This window comes from Gopherus evgoodei, chromosome 1, assembly GCF_007399415.2.
Source record: "Gopherus evgoodei ecotype Sinaloan lineage chromosome 1, rGopEvg1_v1.p, whole genome shotgun sequence".
Classification (NCBI taxonomy): domain Eukaryota; kingdom Metazoa; phylum Chordata; order Testudines; family Testudinidae; genus Gopherus; species Gopherus evgoodei.
In genome coordinates, this window is record NC_044322.1 from 304,895,068 (window position 1) to 304,920,857 (window position 25,790).

Genomic DNA, 25,790 nt, shown 5'->3' on the forward strand with positions numbered 1-25,790 from the left:
AACTAAGCACTAGAAAAGACGGTTACTCACCTTTGTAACTGTTGTTCTTCGAGATGTGTTGCTCATATCCATTCCAAGTTAGGTGTGCGCGTGTCACGTGCACGTTCGTCGGAAGATTTTTACCCTAGCAACACTCAGTGGGTCGGCTGGGCGCCCCCTGGAGTGGTGCCGCCATGGCCCCGGATATATACCCCTGCCAACCCAACCGCCCCTCAGTTCCCTCTTGCCAGCTACTCCGACAGTGGGGAAGGAGGGCGGGTTTGGAATGGATATGAGCAACACATCTGAAAGAACAACAGTTACAAAGGTGAGTAACCGTCTTTTCTTCTTCGAGTGATTGCTCATATCCATTCCATTTAGGTGATTCCCAAGTCTTACCCAGGCGATGGGGTCGGAGTGAGATGTGGCAGAATGCAAAACTGCTGAGCCAAAGGCTGCATCATCTCTAGCCTTTTTGAACCAGAGCATAATGCGAAGCAAAGGTGTGGACCGAGGACCGGGTAGTTGCACGACATATTTCCTGGATTGGTACATGAGCCAAGAAGGCAGCAGATGAAGCCTGAACCCTGGTAGAATGTGCGGTGAGATGGCCCGAGGGAACATGAGCCAAATCATAGCAAGTGTGGATGCACACCGTCACCTAAGAGGAGATCCTCTGGGAGGAGACAAGTAGGCCCTTCATTCGGTCAGCCACTGCAATGAAGAGTTGGGGCGATTTACAAAAGGGCTTCATCCCTTCATCCTAAAATGCGAGCACCCTACGGACATCTAGGGCGTGCAATTGTTGTTACCGTCGAGATGAGTGTGGCATCGGGAAGAAGACCGGAAGGAAGATGTTCTGATTCGTATGGAAGGCCGATACCACTTTAGGGAGGAACGCTGGGTGTGGTCGCAACTGCACCTTGTCCTTGTGAAAGACAGTATAGTATATGGTGGGTCCACCGTGAGCGCCCGAAGCTCGGAGACTCGCCTGGCCGATGTAATGGCTACGAGGAAAACTGTCTTCCAGGACAGGTATAGGAGCGAGCAAGTTGCCAACGGCTCGAATGGTGGAAACATAAGTGTGTTTAAGACTAGGTTGATGTCCCAGGTAGGGGCAGGGCGGCGTACTTGGGGGTATAGGCGCTCCAAGCCCTTGAGGAACCTGGAGACCATAAGATGTGAAAACACAGAGCGGCCACTGTCTCCTGGGTTGAAGGTAGAAATGGCCGCCAAGTGCACCCTCAATGATGATATCGCTAAGCCCTGCTGTTTGAGAGACCAGAGGTAGTCCAGGATGGTGGGGATCGAGACCTCGGTGGGAGTAACCTTTTGCGTTTCGCACCAGCAGGAGAAATGCTTCCACTTGACCAGATACGTAGACTGAGCGGAAGGTTTTCTGCTACCCAGGAGCACTTGTTGCACTGGGGCAGAGCACTGTAACTCTGATTGAGTTAACCACGCAGGAGCCATGCCGTGAGGTGAAGGGACTGCAGGTCTGGGTGGTGAAGACTGCCGTGGTCCTGAGTTATGAGGTCTGGATGACGAAGCAGGGTGATTTGGTTGGCTATTGACAGGTCAAGCAACATGGTGTACCAGTGTTGCCTGGGCCATGCAGGGGCGATCATGATCAGGCGAGCTCTGTCCCTGCCAAGCTTTAGTAGGACCTTGTGAACCAACGGGAATGGTGGGAAGGCGTAAAGTAGTTGGCTCTTCCACGGAATCAGTAAGGCATCCGAGATCAAACCCGGGGAGAGACCTTGGAAGGAGCAGAACCTCTGGCATTTCCTGTTCTCACAGGAAGCGAAGAGGTCTATGTGGGGAAATCCCTACTTCCGGAAGACAGAATGTATAATGTCCGGACGAACTGACCACTCGTTAGACAGGAAGGATCTGCTGAGCTGATCTGCCAGAGTGTTCCGAACTCCTGGGAGAAAGGACACTACCAGGTCTATCAAGTGGGCTATGCAAAAGTCCCATAGTTGGATCACCTCCCGACAAAGGGGGGAGGATCGTGTCCCTCCCTGCTTGTTTATGTAGTACATGGCTGTTGTGTTGTCTGTAAACACTGAGACACAACGGCCCTGAAGATGTTGCTGGAATGCCTGGCATGCCAAGCGGACTGCTCTTAGTTCTCGGACATTTATGTGTAACGCCAGCTCCTGAGACGACCAAAGGCCTTGAGTGCGAAGATGTCCGAGGTGAGCACCCCAGCCGAGAGAAGATGCTTCCATTGTTAGGGACATGGAGGGCTGTGGCAGATGGAACGGCAGTCCTGCACACACCAGGGAGGGCGTCAGCCACCAGTCAAGGGAGCCTAGGATGCTCGGGGGAATGGTGACTACATCTATGGCGTCCCTGCCTGGGTGGTAAACCGAGGCGGGCCAAGTTTGAAGGGGACGCAGACGTAGTCTGGTGTGCTTGGTCACGAACGTGCAGGCAGCCATGTGACCGAGAAGGCCAAGACAAGTGCGAGCCAAAGTTGTCAGGAAGTTTTGAAGGCTTTGTATAATTGATACTATTGCCTGAAATCGGGGTCGTGGTAAACTGGCCCTTGCGAGATTGGAGTCCAGGATGGCCCCAATGAACTCTATTATTTGTGTGGGCACTAGAGTAGATTTCTCTAGGTTGATCATCAGGCCGTGTCACATGAAGAGGTGCTTGACGACGCCCACATGACTGGTGACTTGGGCCTCAGAGGTCCCCCGAATGAGCCAATCGTCGAGGTATGGGAAGACATGTATTTGACGACGACGGAGGGAGGTAGCAACTACAGCCATGCACTTCGTGAATAGCTGAGGGGCTGTAGAGAGACCAAATGGAAGGACCGTAAACTGAAAATGCTGATGGTTGACCACAAACCGGAGGTACCGTCTGTGCAGAGGGTAAATGGCAATGTGGAAATATGCGTCCTTCATGTCGAGGGTGGCATACCAGTCTCCGGGATCCAAGGATGGGATGATTGTCCCCAGAGATACCATGCGGAACTTCAACTTTTTCATGAACTTGTTCAGTCCCCGCAGGTCTAGGAGAGGCCTGAGCCCTCCTTTCGCCTTGGGGATTAGGAAATACCAGGACTAGAACCCCTTGCCCCTTAAGTCCTTCAGTACCTCCTCTATAGCTCCCATGGCAAGGAGCGTCCGTACCTCTTGCAAGAGGAATTGCTCGTGAGATGGGTCTCTGAAGAGGGACAAGGAGGGGGGTTGGGAGGGAGTGAAATAAACTGCAGGTGGTTTCCGAATTCTACTGTGCGTCGGACCCAACGATCCGAGGTTAATTGGGTCCACGCAGGGAGGAAAGGGGAAAAACAGTCGTAAAACTGAAAAGGATCCTGGGAGACAACTGGTACACCGCCCTCGGGCGCACCTTCAAAAGTTCGGTTTGGATCCCATCGTTGACTTGGAGGGACCGTTATTCTGACCACCTTGAGGTCCAGACCGACGTCTGCGGTTGCCTCAACCTCACCTCCTGCCAAAGTCCTGTCTTGGTCTAGGCGGTGGGTAAGGGCATTGCGGAAGGATCTTAGCTGAGTCTGTGGTGTATGCATTCTGAGCGAACACATAATCACCCCGTTATCTTTCAGACTCTGTAGCCTAGGGTCCGTCTTCTCGGAGAATAGACCCTGGCAATCGAATGGCAAGTCTTGGATAATGTGCTGAAGTTCAGGTGGCAGGCTTGACACCTGAAGCCATGATATATGCCTCAGGGCGATTCCAGTGGCCACAGTTCTGGCTGCCGAATCTGCAGCGTCCAGTGAGGCCTGGAGAGAAGTTTTTGCCACCTTCCTTCCTTCCTCCAATAGTGCCTTAAATTCTTGGCAGGAGTCTTGTGGGACCAGCTCTATGAATTTCCCTACCGCCTCCCAGGTGTTGTAATTATACCTGCTAAGTAAGGCTTGCTGGTTCACCACTCTGAGTTAGAGGCCCCCCGCGGAGTAGATTTTACGGCCCAACAAATCCATGCGCCTAGCCTCCTTAGATTTTGGGGCAGGGGCTTGCTGGCCATGGCGTTCCCATTCATTTACGGACTGTACGACCAGTGAGCAGGGTGCACGTATAAGTACTTGTACCCCTTAGAGGGCACCATGTACTTCCGTTCCACTCCTCTGGCCGTGGGCGGAACAGATGCCGGAGATTGCCCAATAGTATCTGCCTAGCTTGAATCGATCGAACGAACGGTAAGGCCACTTGAGTTGGTGCATCCGCCGACAATATATCTACCACGGGGTCCTCAACCTCCGGAACCTCCTCCACCTGGAGGTTTATATTCAGGGCGACGCGCCTCAGGAGGTTCTGGTTTGCCCTGAGGTCAATTGGAGGTGGGCTTGATGAAGATGTTCCCACTACCGCTTCATCCGGGGAAGAGGAAGACTAAAGGCCCAGGACGAGTGGGTCCTGTATGGTCTCCTGATCATGGGGAACGTCCGGGACCGGTGGGACCTGAGGGTCCGGTGCATGGATGGAAGATTCCTCCGTACACGCAGGAGGGGGGCAGCTGACAGTGGCCTCTGGCACCCGGTGCACTGGAGAACGGTACCGGGCGCCATACCGGTACTGGGAATGAGACCGGGACCTGTGACCGGAGCAGTGCCGGGAGGTCGACCAGGCCTCGAAGCTCTACGTCGAGAGCAGCTGCGAGAGGTGCGGTGTCATGAACGGTGCCGGGAGCTGGATCAGTGCTGAGAGTAGCGGGTCGGCGAGCGCGATCTCGAACGATGCCGCGAGAACGACCGGTACCAAGATGGAGAGCGGTACCGGGACTGCGAGTGGCGTCAGGACCGGGATTGGTGACGGGACCAAGAACGCCGGAGGGACCTCGATTGTGACGGGTGCCTTTCCGCAGTGCCGAGTGAGGATGGTATCAGCAGGGCAGGCTTGCCTACTGATTGGATAACCCACACCGGCGGTGCCGGGGGTTGAGGCAGCGCAGGCTCTATCAGGGCAGTCAGCTCTCTTGGTGTAGAGAATGTCTCCGGCGTGGAGGGAATAATAAGCTCAACCACGGCGCATGCCATGGAGCTGTCAGGCACCGGACTCGACGGCTCTTGCAAGGCCGGAATCAATGGCGCTGAAGCTGTCGGTGCCACAGCAGTTGTCGGTGCCGGGCGGTCCGACTTAGGCGGGTGCTCTGACTGCGATGTAGGCACGGGAGTCGTAGGAGTCTTGTGCCTCTTGACCCGCAGGGAGAGAGAGCAGTGCCGGGCAGGCTTCTGGGCCGGCGACGGTTGGTGCCAAGGGGCCTTTGCGGTGCCAGTGCGCTCCGGTGCTGAAGATGCACTTCTCCCCAGTGCGGACTGTCCGGCGCTCGGTGCCAAGGTCGGAGGAGTAAGGGCTGCCTCCATCAGGAGCTGTTTGAGATGAAAGTCCTCCTCCTTTTTCGTCCGCGGCTTGAAGGCCTTGCAGATGCGGCACTTGTCTGCAAGGTAGGATTCCCCCAGGCACTTAAGGCAGGAGTCGTGAGGATTTCCTGTCGGCATCGGCTTGCGACAAGCCAAGCTGGGTTTGAAACCCGGTAAACCGGGCATGGGCCCCTGCATCGGGTGAAGAGAAAGGGCTAATCCCCAACCCCTCTTAACTATATACAATAACTACGTTAAAGAACTAATAAAACTAAGCAGAAATATAGAAAATTGAACTATATACACAAGAATGATGAAAGAATTACGAGAAGCTAGGGAGAGATCACTTCTAGAGATCAGCTAAGTCGTGCTTCACTGTTCCAACGACCGACACGGGCGGTAAGAAGGAACTGAGGGGCGGCTGGGGCAGCAGGGGTATATATCCGGGACAATGGTGGCACCACTCCAGGGGCGCCCAGCCGACCCACCGAGTGTGGCTAGGGTAAAAATCTTCCGATGAACATGCAAGCGGCGCGCGCACACCTAACTGGAATGGATATGAGCAATCACTCGAAGAAGAACCAGAATTTGCTGAAGCTGTAAACCAGCTTTTGATAGTCTTTTGCAGGTGCAGAGAAAATATTTTCTTCATTTCAGTTTATTCAACTAGTTCAGTTCAACAACTAGTTCATTTAAAGTTGAGAAAACAACTGGCAGCTGAAAAAGCAGGAAAGCGTGGTTTTTTTCCTCTCTTTCAGTCTATCCATAAACACTAGGTGTGAGAGGATGAGATCTACTACTTCTAAAGTCTTGAAGGACATAGTGATCAGAAATAATCAGTTCAATTCACTAAATTACAGATAATACTTCCTTTGTTTAAAAACATCAGTTTTAAATACAAATCATATTTTGATTAATCTTTTTCCCCCTTATGTATCCAGCACACAAGGTAGATTTCTTTAAAAAAAAAAATTCAAATTGTTTGTGCATTTTTAATTCCAGTTCCATACAAACACACCTTGTGACAAATTACAGGTAAAAAAAAATCTAGTAAATAAGGAATGCATTATTCACTATTTTATTACATAATAAAAAGTGTACAAATTAATCTGAATAAATGTATATTAAGCTATATAATTGCTTAAATAAAATGTTTACAGATACAGTACATGGATGGCCAAACCACAGCTCGTTAGCTGCATGTAGCAATTTTATAGTCAAAATGCAGCTTGCGGAATCCCCCCACGCCCTCCCCATTCTCCGCCTACCAGTCTTGGCGGCTGGAGACCTCAGGGTTACTGCCCTGTGGTGGGGGTCTAGGAGCGTCTGCCAGAGATGACTGGTGCCTGCTCGGGGGGAGCGGGGGGGGGGAGGAAGGGAGGGGAGCACAACGTAAAGGTTTGCCATCCCCCACAGCTTGAGTCATGCTCCCACAGGAACATCTTCCCCCCTCACCTTCAGCAGCTCCTCCCTGAAGCTCCCAGGTATTAGCTCCATGTTGAGAAGCAACAACAAACAGCTGGGAATTGCAGGGAGAAGATACTGCTTTAGCTCCATGGGGAGAGGCAGCAGCAAAAGCAGGTGTTCTCCTGCAGCTCCCAGCTTGCCAGCTCCAGCAGCTGCCGTGCAGGGAGGGGCCCCAGCAGCATCATGTGACTGAGTGGGGGCCAGCAAACACTAGCAAAAATGGGGAGGGGGCGTGATTTTACATGCCCCTCCCATGCATCACCTCTGGCTTCTGCCCAAGGGGGGAAGGTCCAAGGCCTTCAGCAGGACTGGGGCTGAAGTGTGATTTTTTAAAAATATGACAGTGTAAATTTGAGAGTCGTAATTAATTCAATAATATTACTGCAAACCTTCATATAACTGTATGTATTTTATTTCTCAGAGTAAACCTAAATTCTAAATACATGTCTTTAGCTTTCTACAAGTTTTGTCAATTAAATCCAGGTAAGGAAATGGTAGAACTATGCATCAAGCCTTTTACTTTGTTAAATTTCAATTTATTCCTGAAAGTTTTGGGAATGAAAATAAGGTTCACTGAACATCACTTTCCTATACTTCAAAAACTCATACCTAAACTGACGTACAGTAATAACCATAAACCGATGTGCAGATATAGTGTCTTGGAATGGTTTAAACTGCAGAGCATTGGATATCTCTCTTATTTATTTTAACTATCTTAACTTCATTTACTGAAATGTTTACATTTTTCAGGAAGTCATCTCTGTTCTGCTACAGTTCTAAAAGCTCGGTTAATTAGGAGTACCTTGCCATATCAGATTGTTTCTATTAATTAATATGAAGGATTTACTTGTCACAGTCTGACTTCAATTATCTTCAAACTAAACCTCATCACATCTTCTGGAAATTGCTTTCTTTCCTGCCAGCAGTGACAAACTCAATTTAAATCAAAGAAAAATGAAATTGCCCGTGGATCTAAGATGTTCACAGATGCTACCATACTTTGCTGGGAGAATGGAATAAACAACATTATAGTGTAATGCCCCTGAACTGGCTACACAGTTCTGCAATGTTTGTATAAAAATAGCAGATATTTCAGAATAAAACTAGATGAAAACAACTAGATATTGTTGAGACCAAAGCAAGATGTTTTACTCCATTCTTAATATCAGAACACTTTGTTTTTCCAATTCACAGAAATATAGTAAATTAGATCATTTTAAAAAACTAAACAATGCTCAAACTAAGCAAACAGTCTACATTTATATTGTTACTACATGTGACAAACAAAAGAATATTGATAGGTGACTATTTTATTGAAAAACTAACCATGTACTAAAAGTTTACAAAAAATTAAGTTCCTAGTGCTTTAAAATTCCAATTTATGAGTAAGTGTCCTATTAGTAGGAAAGAAATTAATATTTTGCTAGCTATGACTGCTATCTATAATTATTATATATCCAATATGTTTACAAATAAAACTAATTTTAAAGCATCATTGCTTGTTTCTTTTTAAAAATAAAAGATTATTTTTGATCAAAGTATGTCTTATTGACTGTATGCACCATGATGCACAGCTTTAGTTTGAAGAACAGGAGTACTTGTGGCACCTTAGAGACTAACAAATTTATTTCAGCATGAGCTTTCGTGAGCTACAGCTCACTTCTTCTGTGTGTCTGAAACACACAGACAGGAGATATTTACAGAGCCAGAAGAGTACCCAGAAGCCACCTACTACAGGACAGGCCCAACAAAGAAAACCACCTACAGCCCCCAACTAATACCTCTCCAGCGCATCATCAAAGTCTACAACCTATCCTTAAAGATGATCCCTCATTCTCACAGATCTTGGGAGATAGGCCAGTCCTCGCTTATAGACAGTCTCCCAACCAGAAGCAAATACTCACCAGCAACTGCACACCATACAACATAAACACTAACCCAGGAACCTATCCTTGCAACAAAGCTCGATGCCAGCTCTGTCCACATATCCATTCAAGTGACACTATCATAGGACCTAATCACATCAGCCACGCCATCAGGGGCTCGTTCACTTGCACATCTACCAACGAGATATATGCCATCATGTGCCAGCAATGCCCCTCTGCCATGTACACTGGACAAGTCTCTACGCCAAAAAATAAATGGACACAAATCTGATATCAGGAATCATAACATTCAAAAACCAGTGGGCGAACATTTCAACCTCTCTAACCACTCAGTGACAGATTTGAAGGTGGCAATTTTGCAACAAAAAAAACTTCAAAAAGAGACTCCAAAAAGACTGCTGAACTCGAATTAATATGCAAATTAGATACAATTAACTCAGGCCTAAACAGAGACTGGGAATGGTTGAGTCATTAAACTAACTGAATCTATTTCCTTATGTTAAGTTCTCCTCACACCTTCTATGGGTCATCTTAATCATCACTTCAAAAGTTTTTTTTCTCCTGCTGATGATAGCTCATCTCAATTGATTAGACTCTTTCTGTTGGTATGCATACTTCCACCTTTTCATGTTCTCTGTATGTATAAATATCTCCTGTCTGTGCGTTCCATTCTATGCATTCGAAGAAGTGAGCTGCAGCTCATGAAAGCTCATGCTGAAATAAATTTGTTCGTCTCTAAGGTGCCACAAGTACTCCTGTTCTTTTTGCGGATACAGATTAACACGGCTGCTACTCTGAAACCAGCTTTAGTTTAAGTTACTTTGGTCTCTCTCCACCTAGTGATTAAATAAACTTACCAGGAAATACAGAATTGAGTGTCTTTAATATGGAGAACATCAATATATGGTCCCAAATTATAAACAGGAAGTCTGAGTGATTAAAAATAGGAGGAAGAGGTAGTCTCTGGGCCACGGGCTCTGTTAAATGTGTGGTCCATACTATGAAAGAATTTAATAACCTCTGATGCAGAGGACTGCCAGCACCACTGAAAGTGCTGCTGTCAATAGCACAAACATGATCTTCCTCTACCAAACTCATTCAAACAGGGTAAAATATCAGGCTTTCAAGGTGGTAACTTAAGATCTTTATTGCTACAGATGTTTTGTAGCTTTGTGATAACTGCAAATCCAAATAAGCATTTGTTGTTTAAGATTAATTCTATAGTACTGGTAGCCCACCTACCAAATTATTTGCTGCCAGATCATTCACTCTGATGGCACAAACTTAAATAATTACAAATAACATTGTCAGTCCATTGTGCATTAACACCACAACACTAGGGTTATGTCTACACTACGAAATTAGGTCGACTTTATAGAAGTCGATTTTTAGAAATCGATTTTATTCAGTCAATTGCATATGTCCACACTAAGCGCATTAAGTTGGCGGAGTGCATTGTCACTACCATAGCTAGCATCGACTGACACAGCGGGGAACTGTGGGTAGCTTCCCACAGATCCTGCAGTCTCCGCTGCCCATTGGAATTCTGGGTTAAGCTCCCAATGCCTGATGGGGCAAAAACATTGTCGCAGGTGGTTTCAGGTACATGTTGTCAGACAATCATTTCGCGTCTTTTTTCCTGGGTTACTCGTGCAGACGCCATACCATAGCAAGCTTGGAGCCCGCTCAGCTCACCGTCACCACTGCTGTTGTGAGCATTGTAAACATCTCGTGCATTATCCTGGAGTATATGTAGAACTGGGCTAAGAGACGCCAACATGAGGAGGATTTTGATGAGGACATGGACACAGATGTTCCTGAAAGCACGGGCTGTGGTAATTGGAACATCATGGTGGCACTGGGGCTGGCTGATACAGTGGAACGCCAGTTCTGGGACAGACAGACAAGCATAGACTGGTGGGACCACAGAGTGTTGCGGGTATGGGATGATTCACAGTGGCTGCGAAACTTTTGCATGCGTAAATCCACTTTCCTGGAACTCTGTGAGTTACTTTTCCCCAACCCTGAAGCACAGGAATACCAAAATGAGAGTTGCCCCGACAGCTGAGAAGTGAGTGGTGATAGCCCTGTGGAAGCTTGCAACACCTGACTGCTACTGGTCACTCGAGAATCAATTTGGAGTGGGAAAGTCTACTGTGGGGGTTGCTGAGATCCAAGAAGCCAATGCAATCACTGATGTTCTGTTATCAAGGATAGTGATTCTGGCAAATGTGCAGGTCATAATGGATGGCTTTGCTGCAATGGGGTTCCCTAATTGTGGTGGGGTGATAGACGGAACGCATATCCCCAGCTTGGAAACCAGTACAGAAACCGCAAGGGGTACTTCTCAATGGTGCTGCGAGCACTGATGGATCACAAGGGACGATTCATCGACATCAACGCGGGATGGCCGGGAAAGGTGCATGACGCTCGCCTCTTTAGGAACTCCAGGCTGTTTGAGCAGCTGCAAGAAGGGACTTACTTCCCAGACCACAAAATTACTATTGGGGATGTTGAAATGCCAATAGTTATCCTTGGAGACCCAGCCTATCCCCTTGCTTCCAGGGCTCATGAAGCCTTACACAGGCAGCTTGGACAGTAGTAAGGAGCAGTTTAATTACAGGCTAAGCAAGTGCAGAATGGTAGTAGAATGTGCATTTGGACGTTTAAAAGTTTGTTGGCGCTGTTTGCTGAGTAGGTCACGCCTCAGCACAACCAACATTCCCACTGTTATCACTGTTTGCTGTGTGCTCCATAATATCTGTGAGAGTAAGGGGGAGATGCTTATGGCAGGGTGGGAGGTTGAGGCAAAATGCCTGGCTGAAAATTTTGAGCAGCCAGATACCAGAAGCGCACAGCAAGGCATACTGCACATCAGAGAGGCTTTGAAAACCGGTTTCATGACTGGCCAGGCTTTGCTGTGACAGTTGTGTGTGTTTTTCCTTGATGCAAACCCATCCCCTCTGTTGATTTTAATTCCCTGTGAGCCAAGTCGCCCCTCCCATTTCGAAATAAAGTAAAAGACGGTTACTCACCTTTGTAACTGTTGTTCTTCGAGATGTGTTGCTCATATCCATTCCAGTTAGGTGTACGCGCCGCGCGTGCACATTCGTCGGAAAACTTTTACCCTAGCAACTCAGTGGGCTGGCAGGTCGCCCCCTAGAGTGGCGCCACCATGGCGCTCGATATATACCTCTGCCGGCCCACCCGCTCCTCAGTTCCTTCTTGCCGGCTACTCCGACAGTGGGGAAGGAGGGCGGGTGTGGAATGGATATGAGCAACACATCTCGAAGAACAACAGTTACAAAGGTGAGTAACCGTCTTTTCTTCTTCGAGTGATTGCTCATATCCATTCCAGTTAGGTGAATCCCAAGCCTTACAAAGGCGGTGGGGTCGGAGTGAAATGTGGCAGAATGAAAACTGCTGAGTCAGAGGCTACAGCGCCTCTCGACTGTTGAACCAGGGCATACTGCGAAGCAAAGGTATGGACCGAGGACCAATGGAGCTTCGCGACAGATCTCGTGGGTAGGTACACAAGCCAGCAAGGCGGCAGATGAAGCCTGAGCCCTGGTAGAATGCATGGTGATGTGGCTTGGTGAAATATGAGCCAAATCATAACACGTGGGGATGTCCGCCATCACCCAAGATGAGATCCTCTGAGAGGAAAACAAGCAAGCCCTTCCTTTGGCCTGCTACCGTGACAGAGCCGGGGCTCCTTAGGGAAAGGTTCTGTCAGCACAATATAAATGCGAGCACTCCACAGATGTCCAAGGAGTGCAATGGTTGTGCCCATTGCGTTGAGCTGTGGGTAACATGAGAGGCCGAAACCCCTTAGGAAGGAAAGCCGGGTGCGGTCATAACTGCACCTTGTCTTTGTGAAACCTAGTGTACGGCGGAACCACCGTAAGAGCTCTGAGCTCGGAGACCCGTCTGGCCGATGTAACAGCTACGAGGAAAATTGTCGTGCAAGACAGGTATAGCAGAGGGCCAGTCGTGAACGGCTCGACTAGGGGAGACATAAGTCTGGTTAAAACTAGGTTGAGGTCCCAGGATGGGGCTGGGCGGTGCACCCGAGGGTGCAAGCGCTCCAAGCCCTTGAGGGACCTCGAACCCATAGAGCGTGAGAACACGGAACGGCCACATTAGCCTGCTGGAAGGTAGAGATGGTTGCTAAGTGTATCCTCAGCAATGATACCGTCAGGCCCTGCCGCTGAAGGTCAGAGGCAGGCCGAATAGAGGGGATTGAGACCTCAGCAGGAGCAAGATCGAGCGTATTGCAGCTGTAGAAGAAACACTTCCACCTGGCCGGGTCCGTTGACCAGCTGGAAGGCTGCCTGTCACCCCGACTCAGGTATGCAGGAGCCACACCGTGAGGTGAACAGGTTGCAGGTCCGAGTGACAAAGCCTGTTGTTGCCCTGAGTGATGAGGTCTGTTACTGACAGGCCGAGCAACGTGGTATATCAGTGCTGCCTGGGCCACTCTGGAGCGATCATGATGATGCACGCTCTGCCCCTGCGGAGTTTGAGCGGGACCTAGCGAACCAGTGGGAACAGTGGGAAGGCATAATGCAATTGGCCTTTCCACGGCATCAGGAATGCGTCCAAGATCGATCCCGAGGAGAGACCTCGGAAGGGGCAGAACATCTGGCATTTCCTGCTCTTGCAGTGAGCGAACAGGTCTGTGTGAGGAAACATCTCAACTTCTGGAGAGCAGAACGCCTCACATGGGGCAGAGTGATCACTCGTAAGACCGGAAAGACCTGCTGAGTCAAAGCGTTAAGACGTTCCGAACGCCTGGGAGAAAGGACGTCGCCAGCTCCATCGAATGGGCCATGCAAAAGACCCGGAAATGGATGGCCTCCTGACAAAAAAAAAAGGGGGGGGGGAACTATGTCCCTCCCCGGATACTCATGAAGCACATGGCCGTTGTGTTGGCTGTAAACACCGAGATACAACGGCCTCACAGCTGCCGCTGGAACGCCTGGCACGCCAGGCGGACTACTCTCCTTTTTGGGGCATTGATGTGGAATGCCAGCTCCCGAGAAGACTAAAGGCCTTAAGCTCGGGGGTGACCATGAGCACTCGAGCAGAGAGATGACGCGTCCGTCGTCCGGGGCAGTGAGGGCTGGGGCGGATGAAACTGCATCCCTGTCCACATCAGGGAGGGAGTTAGCCACCACTCTAGGGAGCCTAAGGTGTTCGAGGGAACGGTGACCACCATGACCATTGGCTCACTGTCCGGGCGGTACGCCGAGGTGGGCCGGACTTGGAGAGGACGGAGGCGGAGCTTGGCGTGTTTGGTTACAAACTTGCGGGCAACCATGGACCCAGGAGACTGAGACAAGAACAAGCCGAGGTCGTTGGGAAAGCCCTTCGACCTCAGATGATTGTTGCCATCGCCTAAAACCGCAGTTGTGATAAGCAGGCTCCAGCTAGGTAGGAGACCAGGATAGCCCCTAGGAAGTCCAACCTCTGCGTGGGAACCAGAGTGGATTGCTCTATAGGAATCATCAGGTCTTGGCCTGTGAATAAGACCGTGACAATGCCCACGCGCTGAGCGGTTTGTGTCTCAGAGTCTCCTCGGATAAGCGAATCGACCTGATACGGAAAAACGCATATCCGACATCATCGATGGTAGGCGGCGACTATGGCCGTAAGCCAGGAGATTGACAGTTGGCTATAAAGCGGAGGTACCTCCTGTGCGGAGGGAAAATGGCGTTACGAAAGTACGCGTCCCTCATATCCAGGGCGGCATAGTAGCCCCCAGGAGGTAAGGATGGAATAATGGTTCCCAGGGATACCATGCAGAACTTCAACCTTATTCTAAACCGGTTGAGTCCGTGCAGGACCAGGAAGGTCTGAGACCTGCGCCCGAGTGGGGGACTAGGGCATAACGGGAATAAAACCCCTTGCCCCTTTCGTCCGCTGAAGGGGGACAGGGCTGGAGCAAATTAAAGGTGGTACACTGTCCCCAGGCGCACCTTGGAAGGTTTGTCTTCGGTCCCAGTGGTAATTACGAGGGACCTTGACCTTGGCTCTTTAGGGGGCCTGATGTTCGTCTGCGACCACCTTGGCCTTGCCGTTTGCCAAAGTTCTGCCTCTGGCTAGGCACAGAGTATGGCGGCTGGGGCCAGAAAGGCCTGCGTTTGGTCGCCGGCGTATGCATGCTGAGAGAACGCATTAGGAGCCCATTGACCATCAGGCTTCGCAGCCTGGGGCTGTCCCTGCCATGACGAGGCCTTTACCAACAAAGGGTAAATCCTGAATGGCAAACTGCAGCTCCGGCTGGAGGTTTGAAACCTGAAGCCATGCACCTCATGGCGGCGCCCAAGGCCAGAGTCCTGGCCACAGAGTCTGCTGCGTCCAACGAGGCCTGGAGGGATGCTCCGGGAACCTTCTTTCCCCCGTCCTCCAAGACAGCAGCGGACTCCTGGCGGGAGGTTTGAGGGAGAAACTCCTTCACCCCGGTGCTATAATTATTGCAGCTAAGCAAGGCTTGTTGCTTTGCCACCCAGAACTGCAGGGCCTCTGCAGAGTACCCTGGCGGCCAAGCAGGTCCATTCGCCAAGCCTCTTTCGGCTTCGGGGCGGGCACCCGCTGGCCATCATATCAGAATCATGGTCCTGAGCATAGAATCTGCGCATATGGAATGACACAGATGCGTGTCCGGACTGCCATGGAGGTACTAAAGAAGGCACAGGCAGAGTCTCTGACTCATTCGGACCTTGCCCAACTCGGCACCGGGGATCGGCACCGGGAGGCGTACCGGTACCTGGAACGAGATCCAGACCCGCAACCAGAACGGTGCCGGGAGGTCAACCGAGATCTCGAGGCTCGGGGAGAGACTACAGGAGTCAAGGTACCCGCCGCGGTGCCGGGAGTCGGAACGGTGCCGACAGCGGGTCGGCGAACGGGATACCGAGCGGTGCAGCGAGTGCGACCAGTACCGATGAGGAAAACAGCATCGGGACTGCCGATGGCGCCGGGCGTGTCGACAGAACCTGGAGTGCCTGCGGGACCGGGATCATGAACGGTGCCGCTCTGCTGTGCTGACAGAGGACGGTCACCTGAAGAGACTGTATCAGGCAGCATCGACTCTGTCATGGCAATGAAATCCCTCGCCGTTGGTAACGTCTCCGGCGTGGAGGGAACAGCAGGCTCACCCACAGTGCATAGTGGGGAGCTGTCAGGCATCGGATTCGACAGCCCTTGTGGGACCGGGATTGACGGTACCGAGGTCGTCAGAGCTTCGGTAGGTGTCGGTGCCGGGCGATCCGAGTTAGATAAGCTGGCTGGCTGCGGTGCCGTCGGCACGGAAGCAGCATAAGCAATAAGCTCAACCACGGCGCGTGCCGGGGAGCCGTCAGGCACCGGATTCGATAGCCCTTGTGGGACCGGAATCGACGGTGCCGACGGTGTCGGTGCCTCAGAGGCGTCAGTGCCAGGCAATCCGACTGAGACTAGCCCTCTGGCTGCAGTGCCGTTGGCACGGAAGCAGCAGGAGCAGTAGCTCAACCACGGCGCGTGCCGGGGAGCCCTCAGGCACCGGATCCTAACAGCCCTCGTGGGACCGGGATCGACGGTGCCGACGTCATCGGTGCCGCAGCAGGCGTCCGTTCCGGGCGATCCGACTTAGAGGAGCCCTCTGGCTGCGGTGCCGTTGGCACGGAAGCAGCATGAGCAGTAGCTCAGCCATGGCGCGTGCCGGGGAGCCGTCAGGCACCGGATCCTAACGGCCCTCGTGGGACCGGGATCGACGGTGCCGACGTCATCGGTGCCGCAGCAGGCGTCGGTGCCGGGCGATCTGACTTAGACGAGCTCTCTGGCTGCGGTGTCGCTGGCACGGAAGCAGCAGGAGCAGTAGCTCAACCACGGCGCGTGCCGGGGAGCCGTCAGGCACCGGATTCTACGGCCCTCGTGGGACCGGGATCGACGGTGCCGACGTTGTCGGTGCCGGGCGATCCTTCTTAGATGAGCTCTCTGGCTGCGGTGCCGTTGGCACGGAAGCAGCAGGAGCAGTAAGCTCTACCACGGCGCGTGCCGGGGAGCTGCCAGGCACCGGATTCCGTGGCCCTGGGGGACTGGAAACGACGGTGCCGATGTCATCGGTGCCTCTGCAGGTGTCGGTGCCGGGTAATCCCACTTAGACGAGCTCCCTGGCTGCGATGCAGGTGGCACGGAAGCAGCAGGAGCAGGGGTCTCGACCACGGCGCGTGCCGGGGAGCCATCAGGCACCAGCAGGAATCGTAGGCTCTCTCGACCTCGGAAAAAGAGAGCGGTGCCGAGCCGATATCGGTGCCGGCGACGGCCGGTGCCGAAAGGCCTTGGTAGTATCGGCGGGGTCCGGTGCCGAGGAGGCGCTTCTGCCCGCCACTTGATCATCGCTCGGCGCCCCAGGTGGAGGGGTAAGTGAAAGTCCCACACCGTTTTGTTCTCGGCTTAAAAGCCTTGCAAATGGGGCACTTAGCTGTCAAGCGTGATTCCCTGAGGCACTTGAAACAGGAGTCGTGTGGATCTCCCTTCGGCCATGGCTTCTGGCAGGCCGAGCCCATTCTAAAACCCGATGAGCCCCGCATGGGCTCCGGGACCAGGTTCATGGCAGGGGCTACTTCCTGAACCCCGCTAACTAAACTAACCATGTTAGCAAAGAAAAAACGTATAACTATACAAATATATAAATAAAAGGGTAATAACTGCGTAACTATATACGAGAAATACGAGTAGCTAGGGAAGTGGAGGTCAGCTAAGCCGCGCTCCACTGTTCCAACGACCGACACGGGCGGTAAGAAGGAACTGAGGAGCGGGTGGGCCGGCAGAGGTATATATCGAGCGCCATGGTGGCGCCACTCTAGGGGGCGACCTGCCGGCCCACTGAGTTGCTAGGGTAAAAGTTTTCCGACGAATGTGCACGCGCGGCGCGTACACCTAACTGGAATGGATATGAGCAATCACTCGAAGAAGAACTATTGTTTTGAAACCATGCATTCTTTATTAATTAAAAAGAAAAAAAAAGAATGTACAAGGTAGCCCAGGTGAGGTGGGGGAGGAGGGAAGGACAAGGCCACATTGTTTGTCGTCGTCACCCTAACAATCAAACTGTTTGAATGACAGCCTTCTGTTGGTTGGGCCATCCTCTGGAGTAGAGTGGCTGGGTGCCCGGAGCCTCACCCCCTGCATTCTTGGGCATTTGCTCTCCCAACAGACACTTCATCATGTCCGTTTGTTCTCCCATTAGCCTCAGCATCGCCTCCTGCCTCTGCTCTTCACGCTCACTTAATTCTCTCTTGTCCTCTGCCACTGAATGCACATGCATGAAGCTGTGCCTTCACTGTCATGGTTTGTGCTGCAATGATTCTAGAATACTTGCTACTGGCTTGGCGTGGTAAAGTGTCCTACCTTGGAAGATTAAATAAGGTAGCCCCCCTGAGAAACCTTCTGCAAAGGCTTTCAGAGTACCTCCAGGAGAGCTTCCTGCTCCATCCCAGACATGTGAACAGACCTTTCCAGTAGCTGTACTGACCGTAAATGCATCCAGTTCTTCAGGGCAAATCAAACATTAAACACTATTGCTTTTAAACCTTGTAGTGTAGTTACAAATGTGCACTCACCAGAGGTGTCTTCTCCAGCTTCAGGGTTGGGGATCCTGCCTTGGGAGGGTATTGGCTCCAGGGTGATGAAAAGTTCCTGGCTGCCGGGGAAAACGGATTCACTGCTTGCCTACTGCACAGTCTCCTCCTCCTCCTTATCCCTGCTGCGTGAGACTCCACCTTTGCAGGTATCCACGGACAGTGGTGGGATAGTGGTAGGGTCTTCACCTAGAATGCCATGCAGCTGGTCACAGAACCAGCATGTATGGGGTTCTGACCCGGAGTGACTGTTTGTCTCCTTTGTCTTTTGGTAGGCTTGCCTGAGCTCCTTAACTTTCACACAGCACTGCTGTGTCCCTGTTGTAGCCTCTGTCCAACATGCCCTGTGAGATTTTGGCAAATATATTTGTATTTCTTCTTTTTGATCGGCGTTCGGCCTGCACAGATGCTTCTTCCTATACAGCAATTAGATCTAGTGTCTCCCTTTTGGTCCATGCTGGAGCTCGTTTTCGATTCTGGAGGGACTGCATGGTCACCTGTGCTGCTGAGCTCGCCACGCTGACCAAACAGATAACGAAATTCAAAAGTTCCCAGGGCTTTTCCTGTGTACCTGGCTAGTGCATCGGAGGTTCAAAGTACTGTCCAGAGCGGTCACAATGGAGCACTCTGGGATAGCTCCCAGATGCCAATACCGTCAATTTGCGTCTGCACTACCCTAAATTTGACCCAGCAAGGTGTTTAAATCGACCTAATGTGGCTAAATTCGACCTAACCCCATAGCGTAGACCAGGCCTAATAGGTTAAAATAGTGGTTAGCTGTGTTTTGTATTATTAATACCATGCAGTTCAATCCAAATTTAGAAGTTAAGCATTTACTTCCTGCCAAAAAAGGATAAAGACTACCAAGCCTACTACATTAAACAAAATAATTATTATACCAAATGATAAATACATATATTGTATATTGAAACAATTCAGGTTGTTTAATGTTATGAGTAGTAAACATGAGGATCAACTATTGCTCTACCATTAGTACTTTAAGCAAGTGGTTTAATCTTCCACTTTTGCACTGATATTCTACCACACCAATTGTCAGAGACAATTTCTTTGGTATAGAAATAGAATTCTGTAGTAAACTGGAGTAAATTCTGCATTAGTTTAATTAACTTTGTCTGCCAATAAAAACTGATGAGGCATTTTACAACTTTATGATAATCACATCACTCTTTGGCCTCAGAATATATTTTTCATTTTCAGAACACCTCTGTGTATAGTGTAAATCTAGAGAGATACAAATAAGACTTGGATACCATTACATAACACAGCCAAAAATGAAGAAAAACACAAGGGGTAGTCTGAATGTCAACTTCAATAGCAAACTCATGTTTTTTCCATTCAATTACAGCAGTGGTTCTCAAACTGTGGGTCCTCGTTTTAACGGAGTCTCTAGGGTTGGCGTTAAGATTTGCTGGGACCCAGGGCAAAAGCCTAAGAGCTTCAGCCCTGGGTGGCAGGGCTCAGGTTACAGACCCTGGTATCTGGGGCTGAAGCCATGGGGCTTCAGCTTTGGACCCTCCGTCTGGGGTATTGGGGCTTGGGCTTTACCCACCCTCACCCCCGTGCGGTGGGATTCGAGTGAGCTCAGGCTTCAGTCCCCCGTCTTGGGGTCATGTAGTAATTTTTGTTGTCCGAAGGGAGTCATGGTACAATGAAGTTTGAGAACCCCTGAATTATAGAAAAGTTAAGTATAGCATATTAACTATACCTGAAATATTGCCAGCAATATATGCTCAAGATATTAGAACTTTTGTTTGTTTTTTGTAGGCTCCATTTTGCCCAGTATCAAATGTCACTGTAAGTGACATCACCTAATAAACCACAGGCACACCTCTATTGGTCTCCTACCAGAACATATTAGCCTAGGATAAAGGATAATGATGCTGGCTGAACTGCTGGAGCTTCAGGATACATGTTCTTACATATGCTGTGAAAAAGCATCTAAGACTTTGGGGCAAGGGGGGGGGAAGGGGGAGAGATGAAGAGTATGTTTCATGATTTCTCTTCTCTTCATGCCACAGCTATTCATAATTGAAACAATTCCAAGGTTTCTCAACCTCACAGATTACCAAACACAATGGCTTCTCTAAGGTAATATCTTTTATTGGACCAACTTCTGTTGGTGAAAATGACATGCTTTTGAGCTACACAGAGCTCTTCTTCAGATTTGGGAAAGGTACTCGCAGGGTAATGTCTACATTGCAACTAAAATCCCACAGCTGGCCCGTACCAATTGACTGGGCTCATAGGGTTTGGGGTAAGGAGCTGGTTAACTGCAGTCCAGATGTTTGGGCTCGGGCCGAAGCCTGGGCTCTAGAACCCTGTGAGGTGGGAGCAGGGCCATCCTTAGGATTTATGGGGCCCTATGCAGTATTATTAAACTGGTGCCCCTATGCCGGATGGCAGCCCAAGCTCACAGCCTGGTGGGGGAGGGGGAGGAGGGACTTGACAGCAAAGGATAATGAGATGCCCAGCCTGCCTCATGGTGGTGGAGAGTCACAGTTCCCCGCAGAGACTTCCATGCACTCTCCTTCATGCAGAATGGACATGAAGTACCTAATTAAAAGCACTAAAATTTGGGAATAAAAAAATGTCAGTCACAGGTTTTTTGATATGCCCTGAAGTTTGTCAGAGATGTATTTGCAAAAACTTTATAGTAAGGGTGAGTCAGCTCTCCTGCTGAATACAACATTACATATAATGGAATACATGATGCAGCTCTTCTCTGTTTTACATTTTCTTCATCAGTATTTCTAAGTTGAATTTATATTTTAAATGTACTCATATCTTAAGCCAGCATTCCAGATTACTACATATTTAACTCACTGAAACAAAGACATTCTTTTAAATTAATCAGAGAGGTTTAGTGTGTTCATAACAATGTTCATTGCTTTTAGAAAAAGGGAACAGTAATTTACTTTGTGTGATCTCCATAACAAGAGACATGGTTATGAAATTTCACCAACTTTAAAAAAATATGTTTCCAAAGATTTTAGGTATAACAAGGATTTTGTCTTACTAAGGTACTGATTCTGCTGGAGGGTTCTTTTAAAACTAGTTTGTCGGATAGTCAGAAGTAAAGAAAGGGAACTCTTTGTCCAGCTATCTGGAAGGGAAGGACTGTTGTCCCTGTAAGGGCTCTCTTCAGTGGGGAGTGGGGGGAGAGGTGGTGAAGGGATGGACAGAAAGGACAGGAAGACTTGGAAGCACCTTTTTTTTTAAAACTATAGTAATTAAAATGTGTATTTTAGATAAGGGAGGTCTTTTGAAGGATTTATTTAAAAAACTATGTGTGAAGATCCACACATTTAAGGCTAAAGATGATTGTGCATCTAAAACTCTATGCAAGCATTTTTTAGAAATGTGATTTTATAATCTTCACCAGCTCACTAATGAAATATTTTTAAAGCAAATTTTAAACTAAGGTCTTGTAGACTGACATGTTCTGTGTAAATATTACATTAATGCACAACTGTTTTTGTCAGTAAAGTCAGAAACTGACAGTATAAAAATTTATTTGGGCATAAGCTTTCGTGGACATCTGATGAAATGGGTTCTAGTCCACAAAAGCTTAGGCCCAAATAATTTGTTAGTCTTTGAGGTGACACAAGGACTCGTCCTTTTTTTTGCTGATACAGACTAACAGGACTACCACTCTGAAACCTGTCAGTATATACCTTGGGGTTGGCAAATGCCTGTTAAATGGCTTTATTACCCCTCGAATGTCTCTTTAACAGTTTCAATGTTGTGCTAATAGGTCTGGCAGGCTGGAGGTTTTTTCACTTTTAACTACTAGACTCTCTCCCAAGGAAGACTCACCAGGCTAGAGCAGCCATCTGTGGGAGCCTGCAGGAAGGGTCAGAACAGGGATAGGAAAACAAGAGGGTGGACACTAAGACCCAGTGGTGCCCCAAATTTTCAGATGCCCTACGCAGCTGCCTATGTTGCCTATGCCTAAGGACGGCCCTGGGTGGGAGAGTCCCAGAACGTGGGCCACAGCCCAAGCCTGAACATCTACACTGCAATTAAACAGCGCCTTAGCCTGAGAGAGCTGACACAAGCCAGCCGCGGGTTTTTAATTGCAGTGTGGACATACCCATACAATGTGGAATAGATTGTTGAATATAAGTAGTTAAAACTTAGAGGGAGGAATAGCTCAGTGGTTTGAGCATTGGCCTGCAAAACCCAGGGTTGTGAGTTCAACCCTTGAGGGGGGCACTTAGAGATCTGGGGCAAAAATCAGTACTTGGTCCTGCTAATGAAGGCAGGGGGCTGGACTCAATGACCTTTCAGGGTCCATCCAGTTATATCCAGAGATAAGTTATAATAATGGAAATATACCTAAGAGACACAGGTTGGGTGATGTACGTACAACTTATGTGGGTGAGAGACAAGCTAGCCTGAAGAAGAGCTGTGTGGCTCAAAAGCTTGTCTCTTTCTTCAACAGAAGTTGGTTCAACAAAAGATATTACCTCACCCATCTTGTCTCCGTAATATTCTGGGACTACACTACATATACATATTCTAAGAGACCATTCAAGGTGAAGTGACAACCACAATGCAAAACATATTTGCTCACATATTATTTCTCAAGTAAAACAGTATATCATAGAATTTTTTCTACAACATAGATTCACCTGCAACATTTTACATGTCGGGATATTACTCTAAGTCAGACAAAGATTAATTTTCAGACAAAATGTTTAATGATTAGCTCTGCTTCATTCACTTAGCCAGAGGTTCTCAAACTGTGGGTTGAGACCCCAAAGTGGAACATGACCCCATTTTAATGGGGTCACCAGGGCTGGTTTAGACTTGCTGGGGCTTAGGGCCAAAGCCCAAGCCCAAGGGCTCCAGCCCTGGGCGGCGGGGCTAAGGTTACAGACCCCCTACCTGGGACTGAAGCCCTTGGGCTTCAGCTTTGGCCTTCCGGCCTGGGGCAGGGGGGCAGAGCTGTAAGAAGGAATTTTTGCGCCTGAGGCAAGGGCCAGCTCCAGGCTCTTTGGCGGCAATTCGGCAGTGGGTCCCTCAGTCCCTCTCGGAGGGAAGGACCCGCCGCTGAACTGCCACAGAAGAATGAATGAAGCGGTGGTGGCAATTCAGTGGCAGATCCTTCCCTCTGAGAGGGACTGATAGACCCACTACCGAATTACCACCAATCGCGGCTTTTTTTTTTCCTGTCTCCTCTGCCCCGCTTGGGCAGTAGAGCTGTGCCCCTCCGCTTTGTGCACCAGAGGCAAGTGCCTCACCCGCCCTGCCCTTGTTACACCACTGCAGGGGGCTTTGGCTTTGCCTCTGCTTCTCCCCAGCGTGGCGGAGCTTGGGAAGGCTCAGGCTTCAGTCCCCCTTTCTGGGGTCCTGTACTAATTTTTATTGTCAGAAAGGAGTCACAGTGCAATGAAATGCAATGCACTTTACAATGAGAATGAAAAACTGTTATGACATGGTATTATCTGAGATATATGAGCGTGTGATTAGAAGCTACATCATTCTATATATGCAAAATAAAGCAGAGTTAAAGGGACACTGTCAACGTAAAACATAGTCAAAAGAAATAAGTTGTTTCAGGTAACACAAACTTTCAGTTTTTGTGGTTTTACAATCATTTTTACAGTTTTAAGTGCGTTTTTCCTCCTGTTTGTGTGTGAAAAACCCACAAAAAATGGGACGCGAGATACTACCAAGGTGAAAAAAGGAAAACTAACTACATGACATATTGTTAAATGCATAAAATAATCAAAAAAGGAAACTCCTCTCTCTTTCTGCAATAGTAATCTTGACACTTTAAGAAAAGAGATTAAAAATTCAGACAAGTGTGATTTTGAAGTTGATATTGATCTAAGACTGCATTTGCAACCTTAATTTTGGTTTCAGAACTTAATAATAATAAATCTGGTTCTTAACATAGACATTTCATTAATAATTTTTTTTAAAGAAAATAAGTTTGTTCACCTGAAATCAAAACAACCTGTTGACATGCAAAGCTCATGCCCAAAGAAAGAGTTCATGAAGAGCTCAGATTCACTTAGCGTGCACCTTGCATGATGGATAACTTTAGAATCACTGAAATCTTTGTCAGTAGGTAAACAAGATACACTGAATTTGGAGACCTTCATTTGGGAGATGTACACATCCACTCATAGGTAATACCTCAGTTCCACAACTAGATCTGCGAATTTGGAACCCTGTACATATATGAAACCTCACTGAAGTCAATGAGATGCCATGCAAGCGAAGGGATCTGTCCGCACAGAACCAGGGCTAAATTAGCAATATACACCTAATGCAACTTATCTTTTCTTTCTTTTATCGTTGGCTGATTACTGTTAAAAATACTGCTATTGTTAAACATCTACAAGATATGTGCAAAATATGTGCAAAGCCTCATAACTCAGCCAAGCTTCAAGCAAATTTTATCAGATCATTCAGAGTTACTTCTCCTTTCTAACGGTTATTTTCCCTGCTAAATTTCATCTTTCAGCCTGCACCTGAACTGATTATGAAAAGCCCATAAGACTGGGGGACGGGACGGGACGGGACGGACGACGAGCAGTGTTTTATAACACAGTGCCGGAGCTCAGCCTGCTGAACTAGTTGGAACGCAACTCTTCCCCGCCACACACAACACCCATCTCTGGGCAGAGACTAGGCTTGAAAAGTTCCAAGTCCAACCCGAAGCGCCAGAGCTTCCTGGTGGTTATAAACCGGGGCAAAGACAGAACCAAATTGTCAGCAACACGGCCCGGGTTACCAGCCCGCACCCGGCAGCTGCCCAGCGCAGGCGGGCACCCAGCGCGCACGCACAACGCAGCGCGCCCCCCTAGGCCTCTCAGGCGCCGGCCTAGCTCTGATGGGGCCCCCAGGGCAGCCGGTGAGACTGGGACGCTGCCCCACCCCCCTTCTGGCCCTGGCCCGCCCCAGCCCCTCACCTCCTTGACGGGGGGGAATTTCTTGCGGCACTCCAGGCTCAGGCCCCGCAGGTCTCCCTGCGTATTTTCCAGCAGCTTCTTCACCGCCTCGGGGCTGCTGGTCCCGGACATGGCGCCGCCAGCCCGGGCTGAGGCGGCAGCTGCGGAAGGACGGGCCGGGACAGCGCCAGGCTCCGCGCGGCCGCCACCAGACACGTCTGCGCTAAAGCGCCGGAAACCTTCCGCCTCAGTCCCCTCCCGCTCCCACAATCCCGGGCGCCGCCGCCGCCGCGTCAGCACCGCTTCCGCACGCAGGGCTGGGAGAGCGGGGCTACCCGGCCGGTGTGAGCGTAGGCGGGAAGGGGCGCTGCCCTCGCGTCTCTATAGGCAGCGAGTAACCGGCCCGTGAGGTGCTTTGGGGGCGCCCCAGGCGGGCTCGCGGGACTAGAAGTGACACCCAGCGCCTTTCGTCGGTGTGTCGCCGGGGAGACGGTGCCTATTGACAGAGCGGCTCCCACAGTAACTCCAGGTGGCTCCGACTATAACACACCTACCACCCAGTGGCGGG

The 25,790-nt window shown here is 49.6% G+C and overlaps 1 protein-coding gene across 7 annotated transcripts in view; it reads right to left on the reverse strand.

Moving 5' to 3' along the window:
- MON2 (MON2 homolog, regulator of endosome-to-Golgi trafficking) overlaps nt 1-25,463 on the reverse strand; it is a 171,524-nt gene extending 146,061 nt beyond the window's left edge. For 6 of the 7 annotated variants that reach the window (XM_030548859.1, XM_030548858.1, XM_030548857.1 and 3 more), the window contains exon 1: nt 25,244-25,463. In XM_030548859.1, coding sequence (XP_030404719.1) covers nt 25,244-25,354 — 111 coding nt within the window. In that variant the 5' untranslated portion in view covers nt 25,355-25,463. Of the gene's footprint in view, nt 1-3,089; nt 3,095-5,728; nt 5,733-25,243 lie in introns of those variants that run through there. The other variant, XM_030548862.1, reaches the window with a different exon arrangement.
- Nucleotides 25,464-25,790: the final 327 nt, after the last annotated feature.